The following is a 23,206-nucleotide window of genomic DNA, read 5'->3' as shown; positions in this document are numbered from 1 at the left end:
GACAAAGAGCACCTGAGTGCCACTTGAGGCACTAAGCAATATTGAAAGCTACTTTTAAAGCTGCATATCAGCGACATTTTTGCTTTGCTTGTGCCCCACTGGCAGCATGAGAACACAGCAGCAGCTGACTTGCCAAGCACCAGTGAGTGACAGATCTCCCAGTCCAAAATGGGCACTGTCAGCAGTACAACACCAGCTCTCCTGCCTGCACTGAGGGATCCTATCTCTCCTCCAGCACCAAGTGTCTGCTTCCTCATGTGTGAGCCCCAAAGTCACTGCTTGATCCTCATGACACACCCAAAAACATCAGGTCACCTCACACTGCTCTCTGACCTTGGAGCTGTCATGCTGGTTTACAAATGGGACAATAAGCACAGTATGCAGGGTGAAGTCAGAAACCCTCTCCACCTTCTTCCCTCACCTTCCTTGCTTTAGAAACTTTCTCAAAACCTGCATCCTTACTGAATCTCCAAATAGCTATTGTGCTGTGTAAAAAAAAGGAATTAAAACACTGAAAGGAAACATGCAACCAAAACCACTTTTTCTTGATATAACCAGGAGAAGGAAGGTATATGCAGTGCCACTGCTGTGCTAAAAAAACATAACAAAACAAAATAAACCCCAAACATTAAAAAAAAAAAAACAACAAAAACAAAAAAAAAAAAAACCAAAAACAAAAAAAAACACACCAAAATGAAGAAAAGCCCCTGTGCTTCTGTGGTGGGATCCAGAAAGAATAAAACAGTTCTTCCAAACCATATCACAAACCTGTCCTTACAGTGTCTCTGGTTGATGAGACAATTTGGGGTGCCCTCAGCCATTATAGCTTCACACTTCTTTGCTGAAGACAATGTGGCCACATGAGCAGAAGTCAAAGGTGGCAGCGCTGATGGCAAGAGTTGTGCTGAAGTAGCAGTGAGTACACCTTGCCTTTCCTCTCTGTTCTGATGCTGCTAAATCCCTGACACCCAGCTGCAGCCAAGCAGCAGAACAGCACCAGAGCTCCAGGTCAGTGAGTGTTGTGACAGTGATCACTTCACAGCCACTGGCTTCTGAATCTAAACACTACAGAAACTTGAGAGAGAGAAATGAAGGCTGCTTAGTTTACAGCAATTCATTTCAAGTCTCATTTCTCACAAACCACTTCTGTGATGGTGAACCAAACTAACTATCTGTGACTCAGTTTCCTCTCTCTGGAATGGAAAAAAAAAAAAAAACAATACTTTTTCACTTCATAGAACTACATGTAGTAAGTTCTTTGAAATGTATCAATTAGTATAAGGCTGTCATGCAACCACACAGAAATAATTACTGACAACAGTAATTTTTTCTCTGGAAGAGAAAGCTCAGGTCAAAGTGGCAACTGGCACAGACTCCAATTACTGGAAAACTTTTCAGACAACAGCTGTGACCCTGAGTTAATACCTATTCTCATTAAAAAAGACACATATAACATTAACATGCAATGCTACAGGCAAAAATTACTTAACCTTTATCCAGACCAAAGCTTCTTTACAGCAAGAGAATCAAGAAATTACATCTACTACAATATGGGTAACTAATTCTCTTTGCATTACTTTGACAAACAGTATGATAAGCACCCTCACGAAAGTGTCCTTTCTGCTCTCATCTTCATAAATGGTACCTAACTTGTATTTGTTATAACAAGCTTCTTTACACTTACCAGGAATATGAACTTGGAGATAAGCAAGTAAATGTTTATTTTGGCTCTATGTATGGTTGAATTTCTGGCATATGGTTTATTAAAACTGCTGGCTCTGAAACACCCATAGCTAGGCCTGACACACCTCACATTTCCAATTACAGTCCTACTCAGTTCCTAAAAGAACAGCTTCAATATGCAAAATCTTTTCTGCTTCTGAGAGGTATAACTGGATTCCTTGAGTCCTTCCCTCAAGTCCAGAAACCTTCACTCTGCACCACAGGCTCTTCATCCCCACCTACCTAGCATCCCTGCCAAGTTTACACCAGTACTGAATTCTTACATCAGAGTCTTGTGTATCCGCTCTATGGCATCCTCCAGCTCTTCCTTCTGGTCGGGAACAAAGCGGTACTCGGAGACGTAACCTGCCGTGTGCTTGTACGGGTCATAGTCCCCCAGCTCAGCTACAGGAAACAAGGACAAAACAAAGGCCACCTGTGCTTTTCCTCAACCAAAAAATGTGTTACATAATCCACCTACTACTGCCCAGCCACCCCTTTGCAAATGATGGCAAATTTAATCAGCAGTCAGATAAGGAAAAAAGGATATCAATACAGGACTATTCACATCAGCACACATAAAACCAAGAAAAAATTGTCTTCATGCATTTTAAAAGATATATAGAAGGTTAGAGCTAGAAAAACTAGAAGTCTTGACAGGAAATCTACTGCTTCTACAAGCCAGATGAAATTTTGACCAAGCTAGCAAAGCATTAAATTCAATGACATTGATTATTTGGCAGCCTATGCAAAACTAGTGTAGAAGAAAAGTCTAGTTTTGTAATATCTATGTTCTTATGATAAAATGCAATATTACTGGCAGAACCAATCCATGTTATTGCTGGACATAAGCTGGAAATAAAAATGGAGGTAAATATCCTGAGAGTCTTATAGGGAAGGTCTTCAATGGGAACTGTTTCTTGTGAAGAATCACAAGCTTTCCTTTTTCCATAAAATATCAGTGTATTTCCAGGATATCAAAATCACTTTAAAAATAAAAACAGCTTTCAAAAGACTTTTCTTGAAGAAAAGAACATGATAAATAGTCAGTGAAATTTTCTTTGAAGCAACTCTGAATTTGTTCACATTAGTCATGTCTGTTCATATGTTGTAACATAAGTACAAAACAAATATGCATCCTGGCCAGAACTCAGATCTACTGATCTTGACTATAATTCCATATATCTGAGAAACTCTGCAAAAGTTAGTATTTCAATTTTTTATAACCCTGGGTGGTATTTGTTCACTGGATTTCTCTGAGAAAGACTTCACAGGAGTTTTCTATGCAATGCCCACTAAGCCAAAAACATAGCCAAAAAGGAAGCTTCAAGAGGCAAAGAAAGAAAATAGTCATATAATTACTGATGCTTCTTTACAAAATGTTGAAATTATGTCACTAGAAAAAGACAGTGATCTGCTCAGTAGGGATGTTGAAAAGTCTCACTGGAAAACCTCCATAAAAATTATGTGTACAGTGTCTGAGACAAGACATTTCTCAGGTGTTTTTACATATTTGGAACAACTGATAAAAATATAAAGTTCTTTATACAGCCCATAGGAATGCATGCCTCCTAGTGCCTGTACTAACTTTAACTCACTGTATGTAACCTTGGCCATGTTTTAACTCTTCTCTCTCCCACAAACTTTCTCCTTGTTTTCCAACAGAATATTTGAGATTATAATTACAGGAACAGACACTATACCAAAACAACAGCTCTTACCACCTTAAAGAATTACTAAAGGGCATGAATTTACTCTTTTTATTGATTTCTCACAATAAAATGAAGATGCTACCATCATTGCATATTTTCCTGCTTCACACTTGCCGTATTTCTTCAGGGAAGACATGTCTGCCAGTAAAGTGAAATGTGCATTGCAAACAATTTTTCAGAGGATGACATGCCATATTTCTTAGATGGCAAAACTAAGCAAAAAATTATTTGTACACAAACAGATACTGCCTGAAATTTTAGCTTCTCATGAATCCACCATGAAATCCTGTATTATACCCATTCCCACCACACACAGGTTATTCTGCCTGGTCATTCTAAAATGGATATAAAAGGAGAATTATTATTTTATGTTATATTAAGTGTTGTTGAGTCACACCTGTAACACAAATAATACAAATAATCTTTTCTTGATACATATCACTTTGGACAAATCCAAATTTAACACAGAAGAAATTACAGATAGAGGTCCTAGCGTGGCTCTTCACACAATTTTTGGTTACCAATTTTGTTTGAATATAGATCTTGAGCTGCAATGGAAAAAGAATAACAGCTCCAGTAGACACACAACTCCTTTCTAAATGATTGCTAGTTGTATTAAGCATGAAGGATATAACATCCACTTCTGAAAAGATCTCTACTGATGGATGAATATAGATAAATACTGAAGAAAATTAAAATTCTTCCCTTCAGGTCAAATCATATTCTCCTGTTAAGTAAACATGCATTCATATTGACATAATGTAATTTTTGAGATTGTATTGAGATTTTTGATAATGTAAATTTTGTAATTTTATTTCCCAGATTTTGTGATTTGAGGCTGCCAATAGCCTTTGAAATCTGTAAATCTCCTGATGAAGATTTTGTCATACTTTACATGTAATCCAAAATCATACAGCCTTGAGTACTTGGTAAAATATTTCCCAGCAAAGCTAAGAATGTTCAGCAGAGTCTTTGGACTGACTTTGAAGTTTCTTCTTTACATTAACTTCCATATTGCTCCTGCATAATCTATTCAGAACAGTCATTTATTTACAGCTCTTGAAGTGAAATCAGTCACGCTACTTCTGCTTGGATATGAATGCATAAAGTGTTAATGATGTCTTCAGCCATCACTTAAGATTAATCACAACAAGGACCGAAAGAAATAAGCTCTCAGTGGGCCAGGAGAACTTACACTGAATTATGTACGCTCCCAGCTGTGCTGCAGTGTTGATTGGACAAGGCAAACGGCCCTGCAGAACATCTTGCTTTACCTGCAAGAAAAACTGATACCTAAAACACAGAGATGAAACAAAGTTGTTATTTCAAGTCTAATTAATACTTCAAAATCATCCCATTTATGTGCACATGCCATGTACCACAGCTATGTGACAGTAAATGCCTGTATTCCTCTCTAAATTACCTCCTCTATTGACCCTGCAGTAACAAAGATTAATCCACTGAAAGAACCCAGGAAAGGGAGCACTCCCTACTTTTCCAATCCGTTTATGCAAATTGCTGATGCAATTAATTATCTCCCTAAAATGTCATTTCCCTCTTTTAACTTTCACAGACCAGTCAGAAAGTGGGGAAGAGGGATAGTTATCAGAAAAATAGGACAAGAAACCTATCAAAGGGCAAAAGTTTAACCTCATCACTGGATCAGTGTAAAGGAGGACTGGGTATTGGACACTTCCTTACTCTAATATTTCCTCTCCACACACCAGAGTATCAACTATAATGCAGCAGGCGGGAGCCCATGAAAAAGATGGATGGGTGTGCCATCAGCAACTAACTGAATTTGTCATAGCACAGGGTACTTTCCCACTTGGAATAGCAATAGCATGTGTGAAAATGTAATTTTCAAAGCCACAACCTGCTTCTACACTTGATAAAGCCGAGACCACTTAGAATGAATCAATACGCACAAAGAGATGGAACAGACAAGATAACAAGCCATTATATAAAGGACCTGCAGTTTTGCAACTTCCCATAATGATTTATAAAAAATCTTTTAAAAACTATTTGGATTTTGTCTGGTTTTATTACAACAGATTTATGCAGTGTTTCACATCATCCTAAGTTAATTTCTTGCACTGATTTCCTACAAAAATGTGAAAATACAATGAAGGTAAGTTTGTACATAAAAAAAAAGGTCTTCCATACAAGCACATAGCTTTTCCATTATTCACTAGTTCAATTTTATCTACATAGAGCCATTCAGCTACTCTGCAAATAATTTATTCAGTGTTAGTACAAGTAATTTATGAAAGTACCTTGGAATGTAAGTTCAAAGTGCACCTACACCGATTTCAGGGAAGGTTACAAACTGCAGGTTACATGATGACCCAGAAAACTTAAGGTCCAACCAAATTTTCTGGACTTTATCAGATGAGCCTCTGAATAAAGATACCCATGTCTTTCTGATTAATGATTTCCCCCAGAATTTATGCTGTGACAGATGTTATAGTAGGAATGTCCATCCTCTAAAAAATTGTTAATGTTCTCTACCTCAGAGGAACAGGGCATTTGCATAAAAAAATCCTGGGTAACACAAAGCACTCAGTGTTTCCTCACTCTAAGCAATACCTCAGTCCTGTTTGTAGTTTATGCTTGCAGCTTTACCTAGGCAAATCTTCCCTGTAAGAACTATGATAATGACCAAGATGGTTTTGCATCCTCTGTGGAGTACACAATGTCATCTTTCTGACATGAAATGCATTTCTGATGCACACTCATACTTCTGTTAGCATTTCTCCACCTCCACATAGCAAAGCTTAGAAAGAGAAGATGCTAGAAATATATTATCCTTGGAGCAGGTGCCTATATTTCTGTAGTATCAAAATAAAGTAGCGCAGGAACCCTCAAAATACACCTGTGTCCTGCACCATTAATTGCTTAAGTGACTCCTGCAAGGTGAACAATCTCAATTTCCACTGAAGCTGCTGAGCTGCCCACAAAACCAGGCCTTTTATCTATGGCTAAAGCAGTCTCATCTTTTGTGCTGTCATGTTTGTCATGCATACATTAGAGGGCCTAATTGCAAGTTTTCTCTAGCAAACACATCCAGCAAACACTGTAGTGTTAGCTTTTGCTGACAAGCCAGGCAGATTCTGCAATTACAAATTTGACAGGTTTTCATTATTTGCAGAGTAATCATGTAATGGCACAGATAATCAGAATCTAATAACAACAGGGTTTGCTCTCATGTTCATTAAAGTAATACATACGTGCTCCAAAGAAACACATCAATTAGCACAAAGCAGTTAACACATCACTGGAATTACACAATTAGGCAGAAAATTATTATTATTATTATTATTATTATTATTATTATTATTATTATTATTATTATGAAGAAGGTCTCTAATGCCTCCTAAGTGAAAGACCCTTTCAGAGACCCTTCCAACACAAATTATTCTAAGGAGATGGTGGCATTATTAATATTATTATTATTATCATTATCATTATCATTATTATTATTATTACTACTACTATTACTTCCCTGAACAAAAAAAAGCGCCCTCCTTCCAAGATTGGAGAGCCTATGGGAATAAGTGTTCATAGATGTTGAAGACAGTTGTTTCGTAGGAGACTGACAATACCATCATATCACTTCCCTAGGCTGTCCCTCTGTACCACCAAAGGTGCCAGCTCTGCATGACCAGACACTGTCAGGTCATGACCAGAGGCTTCCTAATGACACTGCAACATTTCTTGACGTGATTTGCACACCTAATCAGCTGCGCAGATCACTGGTTGGCCTTATCACAGGGCAAAGGAAGAATTTGTGAAAATTTAGTCCCCTGCCTCCACCGTGCCTCCTGGGAGACAATCACAACAATTTCTGTAGCCAAAGATCCCCTTCCCAAGGACACCTGTCTCTCCCTGTGAGCAGGATTTAAAGCTCAACTGGGAAAGTTAAAGAAAATGGCATTATATTTCCATAGTACTGGGGCATCCCATTGCTGCCAGCTTATGCTCTTTTACCTGCCAAATCACAGCATTTATTATTTGTACAGTCTAGCCTGGGTCTTGTTACTTTGGAGACTTCCATTCCTGTTGTGCCAGTAAGGAAATGAGAGAATTTTCTCACTCTGGAATACGAAAAATATTCTGCCTGTGCTGGAACCTTTGATTTAGGAAGACTAAAAACCTTGCATGCATAATGAATGGTTTTTATGTGTCATAGTATTAGGACATCAAAAGTATTTTGGAATTTGCAAGTGTTCTACGCTAATTCCAAAATTGCAAATTTTGGAATTAGTGTGCTGGCTTGCACTATTGCAAGCCAGCGCACCGTTGTCTGCCTACCTACACAAATTCTCAAATTTCCCTTTGAACCTAAAACTAATTGCCCAAGACATTTAATAAATAGAACAAACAGAAAACCCCAAAACTGTGAGAGTGTTCAGATAACCATGTGTGTGTGTTTCTGTGCAAGCATGTGCATGTGTTACTGTGTGCATCCTCATACCTTGCAGAGGACAAGCTTAGGTAAAAGAATCAGAGGCATGCAACTCTTCAATTTCCTTCACATATTTTTAATAAGACCAAAAGAAATCCCTTGAAAAACAATACTGGAATTTAAGCTATGACCAATAAAAAATACAATTTATATCTGATATCCAAACAAACTCTAAACTTGGTTATAGCATAGTATAAATGCAGTTGTAAAAATGCATTACTGAAAATAAGAAAAAAAAATTGCCAAAAATGCACATCAAGGTCCTCTGATTTTTGATGCACTAGAGAATATTCTTGGGCTTCCTACCAGTTGTCGCTATCAACCACTGTGAAGTTAATCACAATTTTCTTCCTACATACCAATGTTCAAACAAAAGCATTCAGATGTTCAAGAGGAAAAAAAAACAACCCAGGCACCCCACAACAATATGCAGCTGGCTGAAATGTATTGCCAGCCTGAGATCAACAAACTACACTTTTATTAAATACCGTACCTTGTTATTTCTTCCTTAAGTTTACACGGATCTTCTGCATAAAATTTAATGCCAAAATACAGAGTGTATGGTGGTCCAGCTGCAGGAAAAAAATTTGGTGTAAAAGTGAGTTGTCATGAATTGTTAATTGGTAGGAATTGTTGATTATTACAAAACAGCTACTAAGAAGTTTATCTTAACATTTTATGAAACTTGAAATTTCCAGAAAAAATGCTGCATTAACACAGTAAATCCATGTATCTATACTCATTACACATAAGGAGAAAAAAGGATTTTTATTATTTTTTTTTAATCATTTAACTAGTCACATCTTATCTGTCTGTTTGGAAATTTTGCTTATTTTGAATATTTCAATTTAGCTTTCATTGCTAAATTACTATTTCTCCAAGATAATTTTTTTCTTCTTGATTTTGATGTTTAAATATTTTTTCCAGTGAAGCTTTTTGAAAAAATGTAATTGTGCATTAAATGTGATGCCCTGTCATAACTAATAATACTGAATACTAATCCCTTCCACACTTCCAAGTATCATATGGAGCATCTTTAATTATGTGCCAATTAGATTTAGAAATATTTGGCTAAGTTCTTCTAATACACCTTATAAAAACATTGCTCTCCTGTTATTCAAGTAACTCAGTAGCAAAGTTCTTACAGCTATATTTATTTCATGCATACTAAACTTCTACATCTTTTTTTTAAAAGACATCTAAATACCATTCTTTAATTGTAATAAATATAACAGATCTAGTGTCTGCAATATCTGAAGACTGACAGTAATAGAAAATCTATTATCAGGAGGAGGCACCAATTTTACTTTAAGAAGCAGAAGGGAATCTAAGTTGGTTATAGTATGCTAAGCATGACAGAGGCATCACAGCTACTATAAAATTAATTATACTAATTATGAATAACACCACTTATCAGCCTAAAACAAAATTTAAGCACACAGAAGTCTTTGGACAATAATGACTGTTAAAAATACCATGTGCAATCAACATGTGAAATTTTGATACAGCATAGAACTGTAATAACAAACTTGTTAAGAAATATAAATCTGTTGTGACTAGAATAGAGATATTGTGCAAACTGTGTAGATGGAACATTGTTGCTTCATATTTGTCCTTTAAACTCAAATTAAATACATACTGTTTATCAATTCTTTATGTTCAGCGAGGGTTTTTGCAGGATCCAGCCAGTACTGCGAGACAGATAATTATGGAAATTAGTTACTTAACTTTGAAAATTAACACAGAACAATTGGTTACTTATATAAATTAACATTTTCTTCTCCTTCCCTCATACTGAGCTGACAGGAGGAACTGTATTCTCATCCCTGAAAGAGAGACTGCTGCTGCTTGTGCTAGTAAAAATAAGTATGAGCTGGCATGAGAAAATACAGTAATTTCATGAATACAAGCCGCACTGAGTATAAGCCACATCTCTGGGTGTTGGCAAACATTTAGTTCTTTGTCCCTACACAAGCCGCACCCGAATATAAGCCGCTCTGTCGTTCGCAGCGAGGACCCGCGTGCAACAAAGTTGCCAAATAGTAACAGAACCGTGGCAGGGCGGGGTTTACTGGCTCAACTAAGGCTGTGCAGGCTCGGCCAGGTCAGGGCTGCTGACGGGGCCAGGTGGCCCAGCTTGGCGCTGCCACTGGGCTCGGTCACCCCAGTCCGGTGCTGCCCCGCAGTGGCAGGCAGGTACAGAGCCCCCCCGCTCCCGCAGCAGCGGCAGCGGGCAGGGACGGAGCTTCCCTGCTGCTGCGGTGGTGGGCGGGGACAGACCCTGCCTGCTCCTGCTGCGGCGGGCAGGGACAGGAGCCTCCCGCTTACCCCACGAGCCGCGGGGATGGGAGCACAGAGCCTGGGCTGCGGGAGAGGAGGGAAGAAGAGAGCTCTCCTGCCTCTCTCCCCGCTCCCTGTGCTGCCTGCAGGGAGCCAGGTTTCACCCGTGGCACAACAGAGTAACAATTTGTAACAATCGCGAAATGCCGGCTTTTACTGGCGACTTTTACTTGCTCGACTCAGTACCTCGGTTTCCACTTCTGGGGATGGAAATGTCAGAAAATTATTCACATATTAGCTGCTCCTGAGTATTAGCCGCATTTCCGGTGTGGGAGCAAAATTTTAGTCAAAATGATGCGGTTTGTATTAGTGAAATTACTGTATATTTTTCTGTGAGTGCCACTGGTCTTGGGATCAGCACAGGTGAGATTAAACATTTCAGTGCAGTGGAGAAGAGACAAGAATCTCATCTGCCTTTTCATTTCTCCAGTGAGTATTTAGCACTGTGGCCATGGCACAAACTCATGCTTAAAATCACTGCACAGCTATTTATTGTTTCAAGGGCTGCCAAAATTTTCCTGAAGAATGCAAGAGGTGGAGGGAGGAGTGGGAGATTTCTAACATTTTATTTGCAAGCCAAAGATGAATGGAATTTCATGGATAATGCAAAGGCATTCTTCAAGCCAAAGTCAGACAGTAAAGACAAGAACATTTAGAGATCCAAGAACCCCAACACCACGGATCACACCTAGGCACACCTACACAGTAACTTGTGTTTGATTCTTGTTAAATGCTTGTACAGACGGATAAACAGTGTCGGGTACAGTTACACTACCAGGCTGATAGGCTGAAGTGTCAAGAGAAATGGAACAAAAAAACAGCGTCTCATTAATCCAATGCACTTGCACAGCAGCTGCTGACAACAAACCCCAGAGTGTTGAATGCCAAAGCAGCTCCGACACGCTGCCTTTGCCCTTTTCATCTCCTGGCAGCCACTGTGATACTCCCCAGTGCTCTCCCACCTGTGCCCCTGCACGGCTTGCAAACAGCTCACCACTGCTGCAGAGAGCTGGAGCACCCAGCACTTCCTCACCTACCTGCAAGGGATCCATGCTGTGAATCTAAAAGTATTGAACATTTACAGAAGAAATGAGGGGAAAAAAAATCATTTTTCTATAGTCCTAACCAACGCAACTATCCAGTTATTAAAGGGACTAGTTTACTAATTGTTCTTTACAAACACAGATAGTATTACTTTAATAATTTTATATCTACTGAGACTGGTTTAAAAGGTACAATGTTAGTAAAGAAAATAACTCCCTTTTGAATTTGAGGTAGAAATTACATCTAAAAGAATGTTTTAAAGTACAGCATCAAGAATAAATGTGCTCTTTTGTCCTTTGTACTTTAACAAATCTGGCTCCCATACAAGCCAGATATGTAAGCAGCATCCATCCAAGCTCCATGCAGTATTTCATATTTAGCCTTTTAAGAGCCTGCAAGAACTTTACCACAGATCCAGAATCTTAATTTTTTGCATCTTCATAGGGTTAAACTTGGGTCAAATTCCATGAGCTTGCTTAAAACAAAATATTAACTAGGTTGAAATGTTTGCTGTAGTATCAATCAATGAAGTGTCTGATGCAGAAAGATCTATCAACTTCAAACTAAATGCAGGACTGTCTTAGATTCTTACAAACCCATACCTATCCTGCCACATGTATCAGTCTTTGATCACATTTACAACAGAAAGAAACATAACTTTGAAGAGAAAATGTGTTATTTTCCAATTACAATCTGAAATTACCGAGATTTTCCCACAACCTAAGACAACACTAAGTATTGGAATTGCTGTGTCAGATTTTTCCTGCAAATGTTCAGTGAAAAGGATCTCAATCTGCTGAGTTCAGGATGTCACTATTACATAAAAAATAAAAAAATTTGAGGCAATTTCTACACAACATATATGTATTTAATGCTACTATCTTTCTATACAGATTATATTTAGTATCATATAATCAGTGAACTGACCCTGCTGCACTCTAGAAGTGTATTCTTATCACCTGTAACTCACCTGACCATCAGCTTTGTGTCTGATATTCTTCTAAAATTTCTTGTTTCTACTCTTGTTTCTACTCTTGTTCTACATTATCAGTCTCCATTTTCTTTCAAACTGGTTGTGACATCTAATTTAACACATATAACAATTTTCTTTCCTCCTAGGTAATTTAGTATACCATGCTTGGGAATGAGTGTAAAAACCCATATAAAAAAAAATCTATTCAACAAAACACAAGCTAAGTACAATTTGATATTTTTTCTAAGATCTGGAGGACAAAATATGCTGTACTTTGCATGGCATTAATTCCCTGTATTGCCATGGGTTACCTCCTACCTGCTGCGCCTCAAACAGAGCTTCCTCCTAGCAGGGGAGGAAAGCACACCTACACTGCAGGGTGGGGGCATGGTGCAATATTAATTAATAACATTATATATCCTTCTGTATTTGTATTTCTCCTCCTAGAGCCCTAGGAGGGTATCAGTATATGGTACGTTCTAATTATAATATCTCAGATGAGCACTATCAGGTAAGAAAATAAGAATATTTTCATCACAGCCTGCTGTGCAATGTTTTGTATACAGCATGATTCTTCTGGCATTTCACACCTTTGTGCTTCAGAAGTACATTTCCCTCATCTAATTGTGCTCAGCTTTTCCTGACACACCATGCATTGAAATTGCTATCTCTGTCCTTTGTGTACCTCAAGAAAACACTGGCCTCTTCCTGACCAGTAACTAGGTTGGCCATCTGCCACTCCCCTGGCAAAGCCAAAAAGGCAGAGGGACTGGGTGGAGAGCACTGGGGGGCTGCAGCACAGCTGGAACCAGCAGTGGCAGTGGCAGGGTAGCATCAGCTCACCCCACGCCTGGAGAAATACACCCCTGGGCCACTGTTTTCTCCATGTACTAAAGCAATGAGAGACTGTAGAGGGAAGCGTGTGGCCAGCAAGGCAAGGGAGGGGATCCCGCTCCTCTGCTCAGCCCTAGTGAGGCTACATCTGGAAAACTTTGTCCAGTTCTGGGCTCCTTAGTGCAAGAGAGACAAGGAGCTACTGGATAGGGTCCAGCAAAGGGTCTCAGAGATTATGAGGGGTCTGGAGCATTTATTTTATGACAACAGGTGGGATTTGGCCTATTTAGTCTGGAGAAGACTGAGAGGGGATCTCATTAATGTAAATAAATATCTCCAAGTTGGATACCAAGAGGATGGTGCCAGACTCTTTTTAGTAGTGCAAAGTGATAGGATGAGGAGTAATGGTCATAAACTTAAACACAAGAAGTTCCACCTCAATATGAGGAAGAACTTCTTTCCACTGAGGGTGGCAGAGCACAGGAGCAGCTGTCCAGGGAGAACATGGAATTTCACACTTTGAAGACATCCTAAAAAAGACCTGGGTGTGCTCCTATGTCACCTGCTCCGGGTGACTCTGCTTTGTCAGACAGTCGGAATGGGTATTCTCCAGAGGTCCCTTCCAACCCTAATGATTCTGTGACTCTAGACAGAGTTTCCTAAGCCACCCTCAGCTTCTGCCACACATATTCTGGTGATTGTGTCTCACCTAAAAATAGTAGATCAGGCACAAAGTCCTGGCAGATGAGTCAGAACACACAAATGCCCTCTCCAGGAAGACTCAGCTGGCTATCAATATTGAGAACCATGAAGACAGTATGTGGTGTCAACTTACACTAATTTGTGTGCCAGTACTCTCTGCAGTAATACAAAAGGCTACAGTGAAGGTTACATGATGAAGCACAGTAAGGGATTCGATTCAAAGAAAATTGGTCTTTCTTTTAAAGAATTTACACCACAAAGAAAGGTACTCAAATACCAGATGAGAAGAAGCACCATGTAGTTTGTCAACAGAAGCACTAAGAGATGAGGAAGCACTACCAACAACACACAGCTTTAGCTGAACCCATCTGTTCACTGGGGTGTAGTTTATTTTCATGGAATTTTAAATTCATTATTAAATGTTGTATTTTAACTACAGTAATTTCATGAATACAAGCCGCACGGACTATAAGCCGCATCTCTGGGTGTTGGCAGACATTTCGTTCTTTGTCCCTACACAAGCCGCACCTGAGTATAAGCCGCTCTGTCGTTCGCAGCGAGGACCCGCGTGCAACAAAGTTGCCAAATAGTAACAGAACCACGGCAGGGTGGGGTTTATTGGCTCAACTAAGGCTTTACAGGCTCAGCCCACTCGGGGCTGCTGACGGGGCCAGGTGGCCCAGCTCGGCGCTGCCGCTCGGGGCCGGCTGCTGCTGCCACTGGGCTCAGTCACCCCGGTCTGGTGCTGCCCCACGGTGGCAGGCAGGCACGGAGCCCCCCCACACCCACGGTGGCAGGCGGGGATGGAGTCTGACTGCTCCTGCTGCGGCGGGCGGGGACAGGAGCCCCCCACTTACCCCACGGGCCACAGGGATGGAGGCACGGGGCCCCCGCCTTCCCCCCAGGCCGCAGGGAAGGCAGCACAGGGCCCCCCCGTCTCTCCCCTGGGCTGCGGGAGTGGAGGGAAGGAGAGAGCTCTTCCGCCTCTCTCCCCGCCCCCCGTGCTGCCTGCAGGGAGCCAGACTCCACCCACGGTGCAATAGAGTAATGATTTGTAACAATCGCGAAATGCTGGCTTTTACTGGCAAGTTGCTCGACTCGGCACCTCGGTTTCCACTTCTGGGGGTGGAAATGTCAGAAAATTATTCACATATTAGCCGCTCCTGAGTATTAGCCGCATTTCCAGTGTGGGAGCCAAATTTTAGTCAAAATGGTGAGGCTTGTATTCATGAAATAACTGTAACTATTAGAAAATACTTTTTGTTTCTTTGGAGACCTGTCTTGATCAGAGCATTAAGTAGGTATAGGTAGTACTATTCTGACAGCAACTTGTAATCTTTCAGAGCTTGACTTTTCCATTTGAATATGGTCCTTTTACTGTGGAGAGTTTCGGGAAACCTGAAATGTCAGTAAAGCAAAATTTGTGTAATGTGACCAAATTACTACCCTAGGGACAGGATCATCCAATTTATGCTTTTCCTACTGTTCGTGCCCCTGCCAAAACCACCCAGTTCTGTCAATCTGTTTGCTGCATCCAGCTCTTCTCACTGGCTAATTAGTTTGTTGGCTGTTCAGGAAGAGACCATTTTAATGCTACACATTCATATACACTACATAGCACAGGGAAACCTTGTTCACTCATTAGAGCCCTACTGGTAGTACTAAAATAATTATGCTACCACCCACATAAGAGGTAGCTCACTAACACAGCACTTAAAAGACCACTTGGAAGTGCTGAGGCACGAAAGAGTAATGGGAAAAATAACTAAACAAGCCCTTTCAAACCCTTATTAAGAAAAATATTTATTTTGTGACTGGTTTGTGTTTTTTAAAATACATTGTTTTGTCTACACTGCTTTATTCATCATTCAGTTAAATATATAGTGTTACAAAAAAACTTGACAGTACAAATAATAAAACTTTCCCCACCACAAACAATGTATTAATAGGTAGCCAACCCCCACGCACTTTTCTCCCTCTGAGACTAACTCAGGACCATGGTTTTAAAACTAATTAGCAAGGTAACCTTTTTCCTCTTCCCTTAGGAAATCTACTGTGGTTGATCAAAAAAATATCCAATTCAAAATTCAGATCTGGGCTTCTTGCCAGCCATTACAGTAATAATTCCCACAACAGCCCAGACAGTTTCAGCTGTAGTCAGCATGCAACTAAATATATGTTTACAGCTAAAGCACAAGGTGTTGTTTGTTGTGTGAAAACTTTCCATTATACTGCCCATTCTTAAGGAATAGAAGATTTCACTAAAAATTGAAAGCTAGCAGCATAAAACTACATATCATAAAACACACTAAACTTCACATAGTAGCAGTGTTTGGCTCGTTTATGAACTTTCCAGATGAAGGATCATCAACTTTTCATTATCCTTACACAGACAAACAACACGAACAGCCCTTTTTGCAGTCATTTGTTAGAGAACAGCCCAGGTGCAAAGGCAGCAGCACACACTTGGCCAGTCACTGTGGCAGCATCTCCACGGGTTTGCACGCAGCTGAGGTCCCATATCCACATGACCTGGTCAGTGTTGGTGCAAGAGCAGTCAAACGACAAAAGTGGTATAAACATCTTCCTTATCCATGAGAAAATCAAGAATCATGGTGGCTTCCTGACATTGGGCTGGCCAGAGGATAAAGCCCAAAGCTAACATTAAATTTACACCACTGGAGCACCACATGAGACAAGAAGTAGAACAAAAGGATGTGCCATAAAATATGCTTTTATGTGTCCCTTTCCTAACAGAGGTGCAATCCCTTTTCATACTCATATTTTCATACACACCACTAAATATATCCTCTGTATGCTTCTGGAAATATTCCAAGGAACAGCCACTTCTATTTTATTGGCAACCACAGTAAAAAGGAAAACACTTTTGAGAGCAAAGAATACCTAACTGCTCTTCAGTCACACCTCAAATTTCTCAGGAAATCAGAACCACCGTTTTTAACAGTCTATTTTTTGTTCACAGCTGAATCTGGATTTCATCTTCATGGAATGAAATGGTTAGAAGTTTGTCAAGGAACTGAATTCATACATTTCTGGACTATGGCACAGAAGTTAAAATATAAGGAGTGGGGCAGTCTGTAGCTTTCAGTAGTAATCAGTAATCTGCTTAATACTGTTCTAAATTCAGTCTTCACATGATGAACTTCTCATTAACAGAAGAAATTGGCAAATATTTAGCCAATTCAATAAGTTATTACTGTAAACAGGATCTTGTGCAGTGCTATCATCACAAAACACTGGCTTCAAAACTGTAATGGCTTGACTTAAGTCAACAGGCCAGGCACTATTCCCTTCATAATTTTAAGGTAGTATGAAGACCATCCTGTGAATACAGCACTGGTTCCTCTTGCTGAGCACCCCCTGCTTCCCACCTCTGCCTGCAGCAATCTTGCACAAGCCTTTGGCAGGGCAGAGAGCGCTGCTCCAAGAAACTGCCTGCTCTGGCTGAAACATCTCCTCGTCTGTTTGGGATGGTAATATCCCAGTGGAAAAAGCCTCAGATGTGGGATGAGTCCCTGTCAAAGAGGCTCTACAGAACATGGGCTCAGGGACACAGAGAGGGTTCAGGCAGAGTGAAAATGGCATTGCCCAACACACCCTGAAGCAGGTACTCAGCTGCTGTTGCAGCAAGTGAAGCAGGCTGTAGTGCAAGCAGGAACACTGCTTCCCAGGCACTGCAGGGCCAAGTGAGGCTATGCAGCACAGAGCATCAGGCACTAGCTTCAGGGAATGGTATTAAAGAGGAAAAAATATCAATCCTACTTTTATATAATAATTTTTTTACTATTTTACTTTCTCAATTTAGCTTTCAACAACATTTATTATTTGATTTCTCTCACATCTAAGGTGTTAATTGCTATTCCAAGTCTTAACTGCAAACATACAAAGGAAATTATTCATGGAAACCTGAACCAGGGAACAGTGAAAGTTAGGGGAAGTATGACAATCTAATACTTTACAGGCAAACAGCACAACAGAGTAAATTTTATGCATGGCAAATCCAGTCTGCTGTGTCTTTTACTCACCGTTTGATGACTTCGGTCACAGTAGCGCAGTCCAAAGTAATCTATTTCCACCAGGTTTAAGTGACGAAATACGTAGCCCAGGACAACTGACCCTTTCGTTGACTTCTGTGGGAAAGAATTTACAGAGACTAATCACAAAGATGCTCTGCCTTTGTCAACTATGTGCAGTGGCATTCATGCATTCAATCAGCTTTATCTAAAAAAAAAAAAAACGAGGCAGTTCCCAGTGCCTTTAACAAAAATTTCAGCAGTGCAGATGAAAATATTTTACATATTTAAAAAATAATTCTGTAAAAGAGTATTAGGAAGCTGGCAAGGTAGTAGCTACACAATACCAAAAGGAAAACAAACAAGAAAACAAACAGATAAACAAAAATCCCACAGCTCTGGTGAACATAGCATTTTTTCAAATCCCACTCACCCTTCCAGTACAGACCTGTCACTCAAACTCTGACAATGGAGATCAGAAAAACTGTCCTTAAGACCTAAATTATACATCATTAATTTATCCATTACAAATCTTTGTAAATAAAGTTAGATTTTATTTGTTTTCTTGCAAATATTTTTGATAGTAGAAGCGGGAGCAGTCCAACACCTTGAATTGAAATAATCCCACTGTTTTCTTGAACAGCACTTCATTAAATGTCTACGACAGTATTTGCAAACAATGCTGGGGACAATATTGCAAACAGCATTGTGCTGCTGAGAATGCTCTATAAAAAGCTCACTTCCACCTGAATGCCTCATATTTGTTGGTTCGCCTGGCAGCCAACAACAAACAGATGAGCAAGATGGAGAATAATCACACAAAATGATCCCCCCTCAGAATCAATTAGAGCCTTTGATGATTACAGTCCTAAATTCCACAAGAAAATATGGACATAACTTATAGTTAGGTTTTGCTTAGCTGCTTCATATTTCATGAACTACTAGACTGTAGTAAAATCACCCCAGAGAAAGGAAACAAGCTGTGGGATATTGCTTGTGCAATTTCATTTTCTAACCTATGAACAAATTATTTCAAAATCAAAATGGCAAACAATGCTAATTTAAAAATCATTTGATTTAGTTCTACTGGTGAAGTATCAACCACATCACAATGGTGAAGACCTATTTTTTTTTTCAGCAGGTGTGTTTGGTCAGGATTCATATCTAATCCCACGAGCAGGGACAAGACAACAATTTCAGGTGGCCACTCACACACTAAACAATCCATGACAAGGTAAACATCTCTGATAGGCTAGAAATTGCATACCTATGCTATTCACCAGATTTAGTGTATATTTGCTTAAAGCAGGAGATGTACTTAAAAGGTCCACTTTGTCTAAATCCATCAGAATGGTTGTTTACATCAAGCAACTGCAATTACAGTAATTTCACGATTACAAGCCGCATCGACTATAAGCCGCACTTCCGGGTTGTCAGCAATGTTTTATTTTTCCTCCATATATAAGCCACACTGGACTGTAAGCTGCACTTTCATTCGCAGCAAGGATCCGTGTGCAACTTTCACAAAGTGGCCAATTAGTAACAGAATCACGGGAATGTGGTGTTTACTGGCTCGGGGCCATGCGGGCTCGGCCTGGCCGCCCCGCCACCGCTGTGGAGCTGCCCCGGCCCGGCACGGCTCCCCCCTCCCCCACCGGCCCCAACCCCAGTCCCCCGCGGCTGTCGGGGGTGGCCCTGGCCCTGCTCAGGGCGGCGCAGGCTCAGCTTGGCTCGGGGCTGCTGTGTGCTCACATTTCCAGTTGGTAAATTTCAGAATTTTTTTTCACATATTAGCCGATCCGGAATACAAGCCTCACTTCCGGGTACGGAGCAAAACTTTAGTCAAAATGGTGCAGCTTCTAATTGTGAAATTACTGTACATATTCCCTCAGCGTGTATAGTGTGCTTTAATGATCAGCCACAAAACAGAGAGCAATGTGGGGGAGAACATGACTAAGGTAAGTAGAAATGCACTAAATTTCAATTTATCAAGATGGATAAAGCAGAGGAATATCATCAGTTTCATCAACAAGAAGATGAACTCAGGTTGTGAGAACAAAGCAGGACAAGCTGCAGAGTGACTGTCAGGAGCACTGCAGAAAAAAAAGATGGAACAAATCAAAACAGGCCTTAAAAATACTAAAAATACACGTTTGATTACTAGACAGTAGGGACTTAAGACTGGAGTAGCAATTGTCCTTGCTCATTTTATTTTTTAATTAGTTTTCATTCAAATGAAGCAGAGGAGACATCCTACTAAAATGGACATTGTTATCATTCGTATATTGGACTTGATGATCCTGACGAGCCCCTTCCAACTGGCCTGTTCTACGATTCTCTGTCATATAAGGCAAATTACCTTCAGCACTGTTAACTATTTCCATCGCCATTTATAAAGTACAGCAGTTGCTTGGTAACCTAGGACTGGACAGGCATCTTTAGAAACAGACACAAGAAAAGTTCAAAATAAACAAGCAGCCCTGACTCCGAATGACCCATGCAGATTATAGATGGCAACACTTCCAGCAGAGCACTAAACATTTAGAGAATGTTTTGGACTAAAGGATCTCCACCATCAGCCATTCAGAGTCGACAGGTTTTGACACAGTTAAAGAGAGGTCAGTAAGCCCTTGCAGAGGGTATAAAAAGGGCTGCCTGCCGCATGGCTCACATGGCTCACATGACACATCGAGTGGTGCCCACCCAAGCCTTGCTCAGCTTTTGTGATTGTGTGAAGTGCAAATCTGTTTGCTTTCAATGAGCTTTCCACTCCTTGTCTGAGCACTACCATCATTCACAGCATCAGCTGGTGTCATTAACAGCTCTAAGAAATACTGATTGAGCCACCAAGATGAAACTGCCAATTCATCATTCAGGTATCTTGCCATAATAGTACACAATCCTGGGAGTAATCAAAAAAGCTTAAGCCTTACAGGAGTTCAACCTACATGACTCTGCAACAGTTTAGAATAGAAGTACCCTTCTTAGCTGGAAGTCTTCTGCTTTAGTTGAGGACTTGTGCTAGGAGTTTTTGAGACAGCTTTCCTTCCGTGGACCCTAAAGCTGGTGTGTCATGCCCAAGAAACACGTACTTTTCAGACCTGGTTTGGTTAAAATTAAGGCTTCCTTTCCTTCCTTTCAGAGGTAAAAGGTTTAACTGCTTTTTACTTAGACTGCTAAGCAGACAGAAAACATAAAAGCCTGTTAATTTATTCTCTTTTGACACAGCTCAGTTAACACTTCAATAATGCAGGTCCTGCAGAAGCAGGTGGTCTGGCTGTGAGGAAAGGCAGAGCAAACCTATCCAGCTGACAGTGGCTGGGGGCTCTCCACCTTTACAGCAGCAAGATGCTCAGACTGCATGTTATAGTTTCCACAGCCCTCTTTGCCAATCCCTTTCACATCTTTCAGCAAAGCCTGCTGAACACAAAGAAGTGCTTTGGAAGGGAACAGCCAGGATGTGAGCCAGGACCTATCCTCACACCCTTCATACCTCACCTTCCTTAACCTCGTATCTTTCCAGCACTAGGGAGCAGAGTCCCTTGTGAAAAACACTGGTCAGGTAAAACACTGACCCTTGGTGAAATCACTGCAGACTCATTTTCAGTTGAAGTTCTGATTTTCAGCCACATGATTTCAGGGTTTCATGCAAGTAATTTTCATCTTCAAGTCGAGTCAAGAAAGAAGTTTTGGTGATGAATCCCTTAGTAACTACTCAGTACTGAAACACATTTTTACCACATTTGCTCAAATTTTGCAAACTAAGAGAAGCCATCTTATTTCCCCTGATAAAATTACAGCAAAATTCAGCAAAGCTGGAAAACAAAACTATCAAAGATGTTAACAGGATTACATTCACATCATATGGCATTGCAAAAATTACATAATCTGCCTTGCATTAAGCTCAGACTTGTGAAAGGTTTGCATTCTTAGGGGTTAACCCAAGTACATTTGGAAATACCATCAGCAATGCTTTCAAGCAAGAACAAAGAGTTGTTTCAATGAGTCATAATATCTTGCTTTACATGTTAGCACTGTGGCTTTGTAAACCAGAAAGGCAGGTTTATACTGGCTGAGGAAAATGACAGCCAGAACATTCAGGAAAAGGCTGATTTAACTGCAGTTTTCTTAATCAAATTGAAATTATTCTTTTAAAAGCAGTACGTACAGTATTGTGTTTCAGCATATTCATATTACTCTATATTTAGACACCACAAATTTTTATCTTCGCACAGTGCACTGCTTTTTAGTCCCAGTGAGGTATTTCTTGAAGGGTATTTTTCAATTTTTTCTCTTGTGTTGTACAGAGCAGTGGAGGCCACACCAAAACTAGTACTGACATTAACTGAATTTAAAGACAAAATCTCTGCCCCATTAGGATGCTAGTACCTCTATTGAAGGAAAAGTCCTATAGGTAGCAAAGCCTCTTGTTATCAAAATAGAGTAATGCATTGTGTCTTTTAGACCAAGCAGATATCATGATGTTTTTCTCCTGAAAATAATTCAATCTACACACTCTACCTCTTATAACCTGGAGCTAAAGAAGATGCAGAAGAATTAATGAGCCTTTGCTCAGAAAAAGGGTTTAAAACTTAGGTTGAACACAACCTTTGCCTTTTGAGATGCCCATCAGAGTCATTCTGGATGCAGGATGCTTGGAGGAAAAATTGCAGTATTTGCCTTAGGTAAAGGTTACTAAGGAGAGATTAAAATTATGCACAAAGGCAGCACACAATCATGTGTGAGACTGAGCAGACGCAGAGCAGAAATAGGCATTTCCAAACAGTATTTTCTCACTTTTCTTTTTGGCCTGTTCTTCCTCCATACTCCAGAAAAGACTACATACTACTGCAATTTTCCATCATCTTCCCCAGACAAAAGCAGCAAGGCATGAATTCAAAGTTCCTGTTTTTTAACAATGAAGACTAAGAACCCCTTCTTCCCAAGGCAGTGTGCCACCCAGACCTCAATTTGCATACCACACGTTCAAGTAGGGAAAAGTTATTAAATTAAAAATGCTAAACATTTACAAATATTCACCCAGACAAAACAGCTTAACCTTAATTTTCAGAATGCACGTCCAAACAGAGAAGAATTTACATTAGTGTTATTTAATACGCAAGGCATTCCCCTGCACAATCATATAACAGAAGTAAATACTTTCAGAAACTGAATTTGACAAATACAAACAAAATATCACAGGCTGCCCTAAGTATATACATCATTAAAATGAACCATCCAAAATGTACTAATCCATCCCTGCCTCTCTGCTTGCATTTCACTGGCAGCAGACATGCCAATATGTTTTCAGAGGTTTTGCATGAGAACTCCTTGGATTTATGGCACAGACCTCCCTATCACCATTCCCAAGAACTTG

At 40.1% G+C, this 23,206-nt stretch overlaps 1 protein-coding gene across 2 annotated transcripts in view; it reads right to left on the bottom strand.

Moving 5' to 3' along the window:
• The window catches only part of EPB41L4A (erythrocyte membrane protein band 4.1 like 4A), a 126,540-nt gene that overhangs the window by 57,632 nt on the left and 45,702 nt on the right, over window positions 1-23,206 (bottom strand). For both annotated transcript variants that reach the window (XM_033086525.1, XM_033086523.1), the window contains exons 2-6: window positions 17,842-17,946; window positions 9,542-9,593; window positions 8,396-8,474; window positions 4,630-4,727; window positions 2,007-2,127 (exon numbers count right to left, since the gene is read on the bottom strand). In XM_033086525.1, the coding sequence (XP_032942416.1) occupies window positions 2,007-2,127; window positions 4,630-4,727; window positions 8,396-8,474; window positions 9,542-9,593; window positions 17,842-17,946 (455 nt within the window). The remainder of the gene's footprint in view (window positions 1-2,006; window positions 2,128-4,629; window positions 4,728-8,395; window positions 8,475-9,541; window positions 9,594-17,841; window positions 17,947-23,206) is intronic.

The sequence above is a fragment of the Catharus ustulatus genome (assembly GCF_009819885.2).
Source record: "Catharus ustulatus isolate bCatUst1 chromosome Z unlocalized genomic scaffold, bCatUst1.pri.v2 scaffold_29_arrow_ctg1, whole genome shotgun sequence".
NCBI lineage: Eukaryota > Metazoa > Chordata > Aves > Passeriformes > Turdidae > Catharus > Catharus ustulatus.
This window is presented reverse-complemented; position numbering and strand designations above follow the sequence as displayed.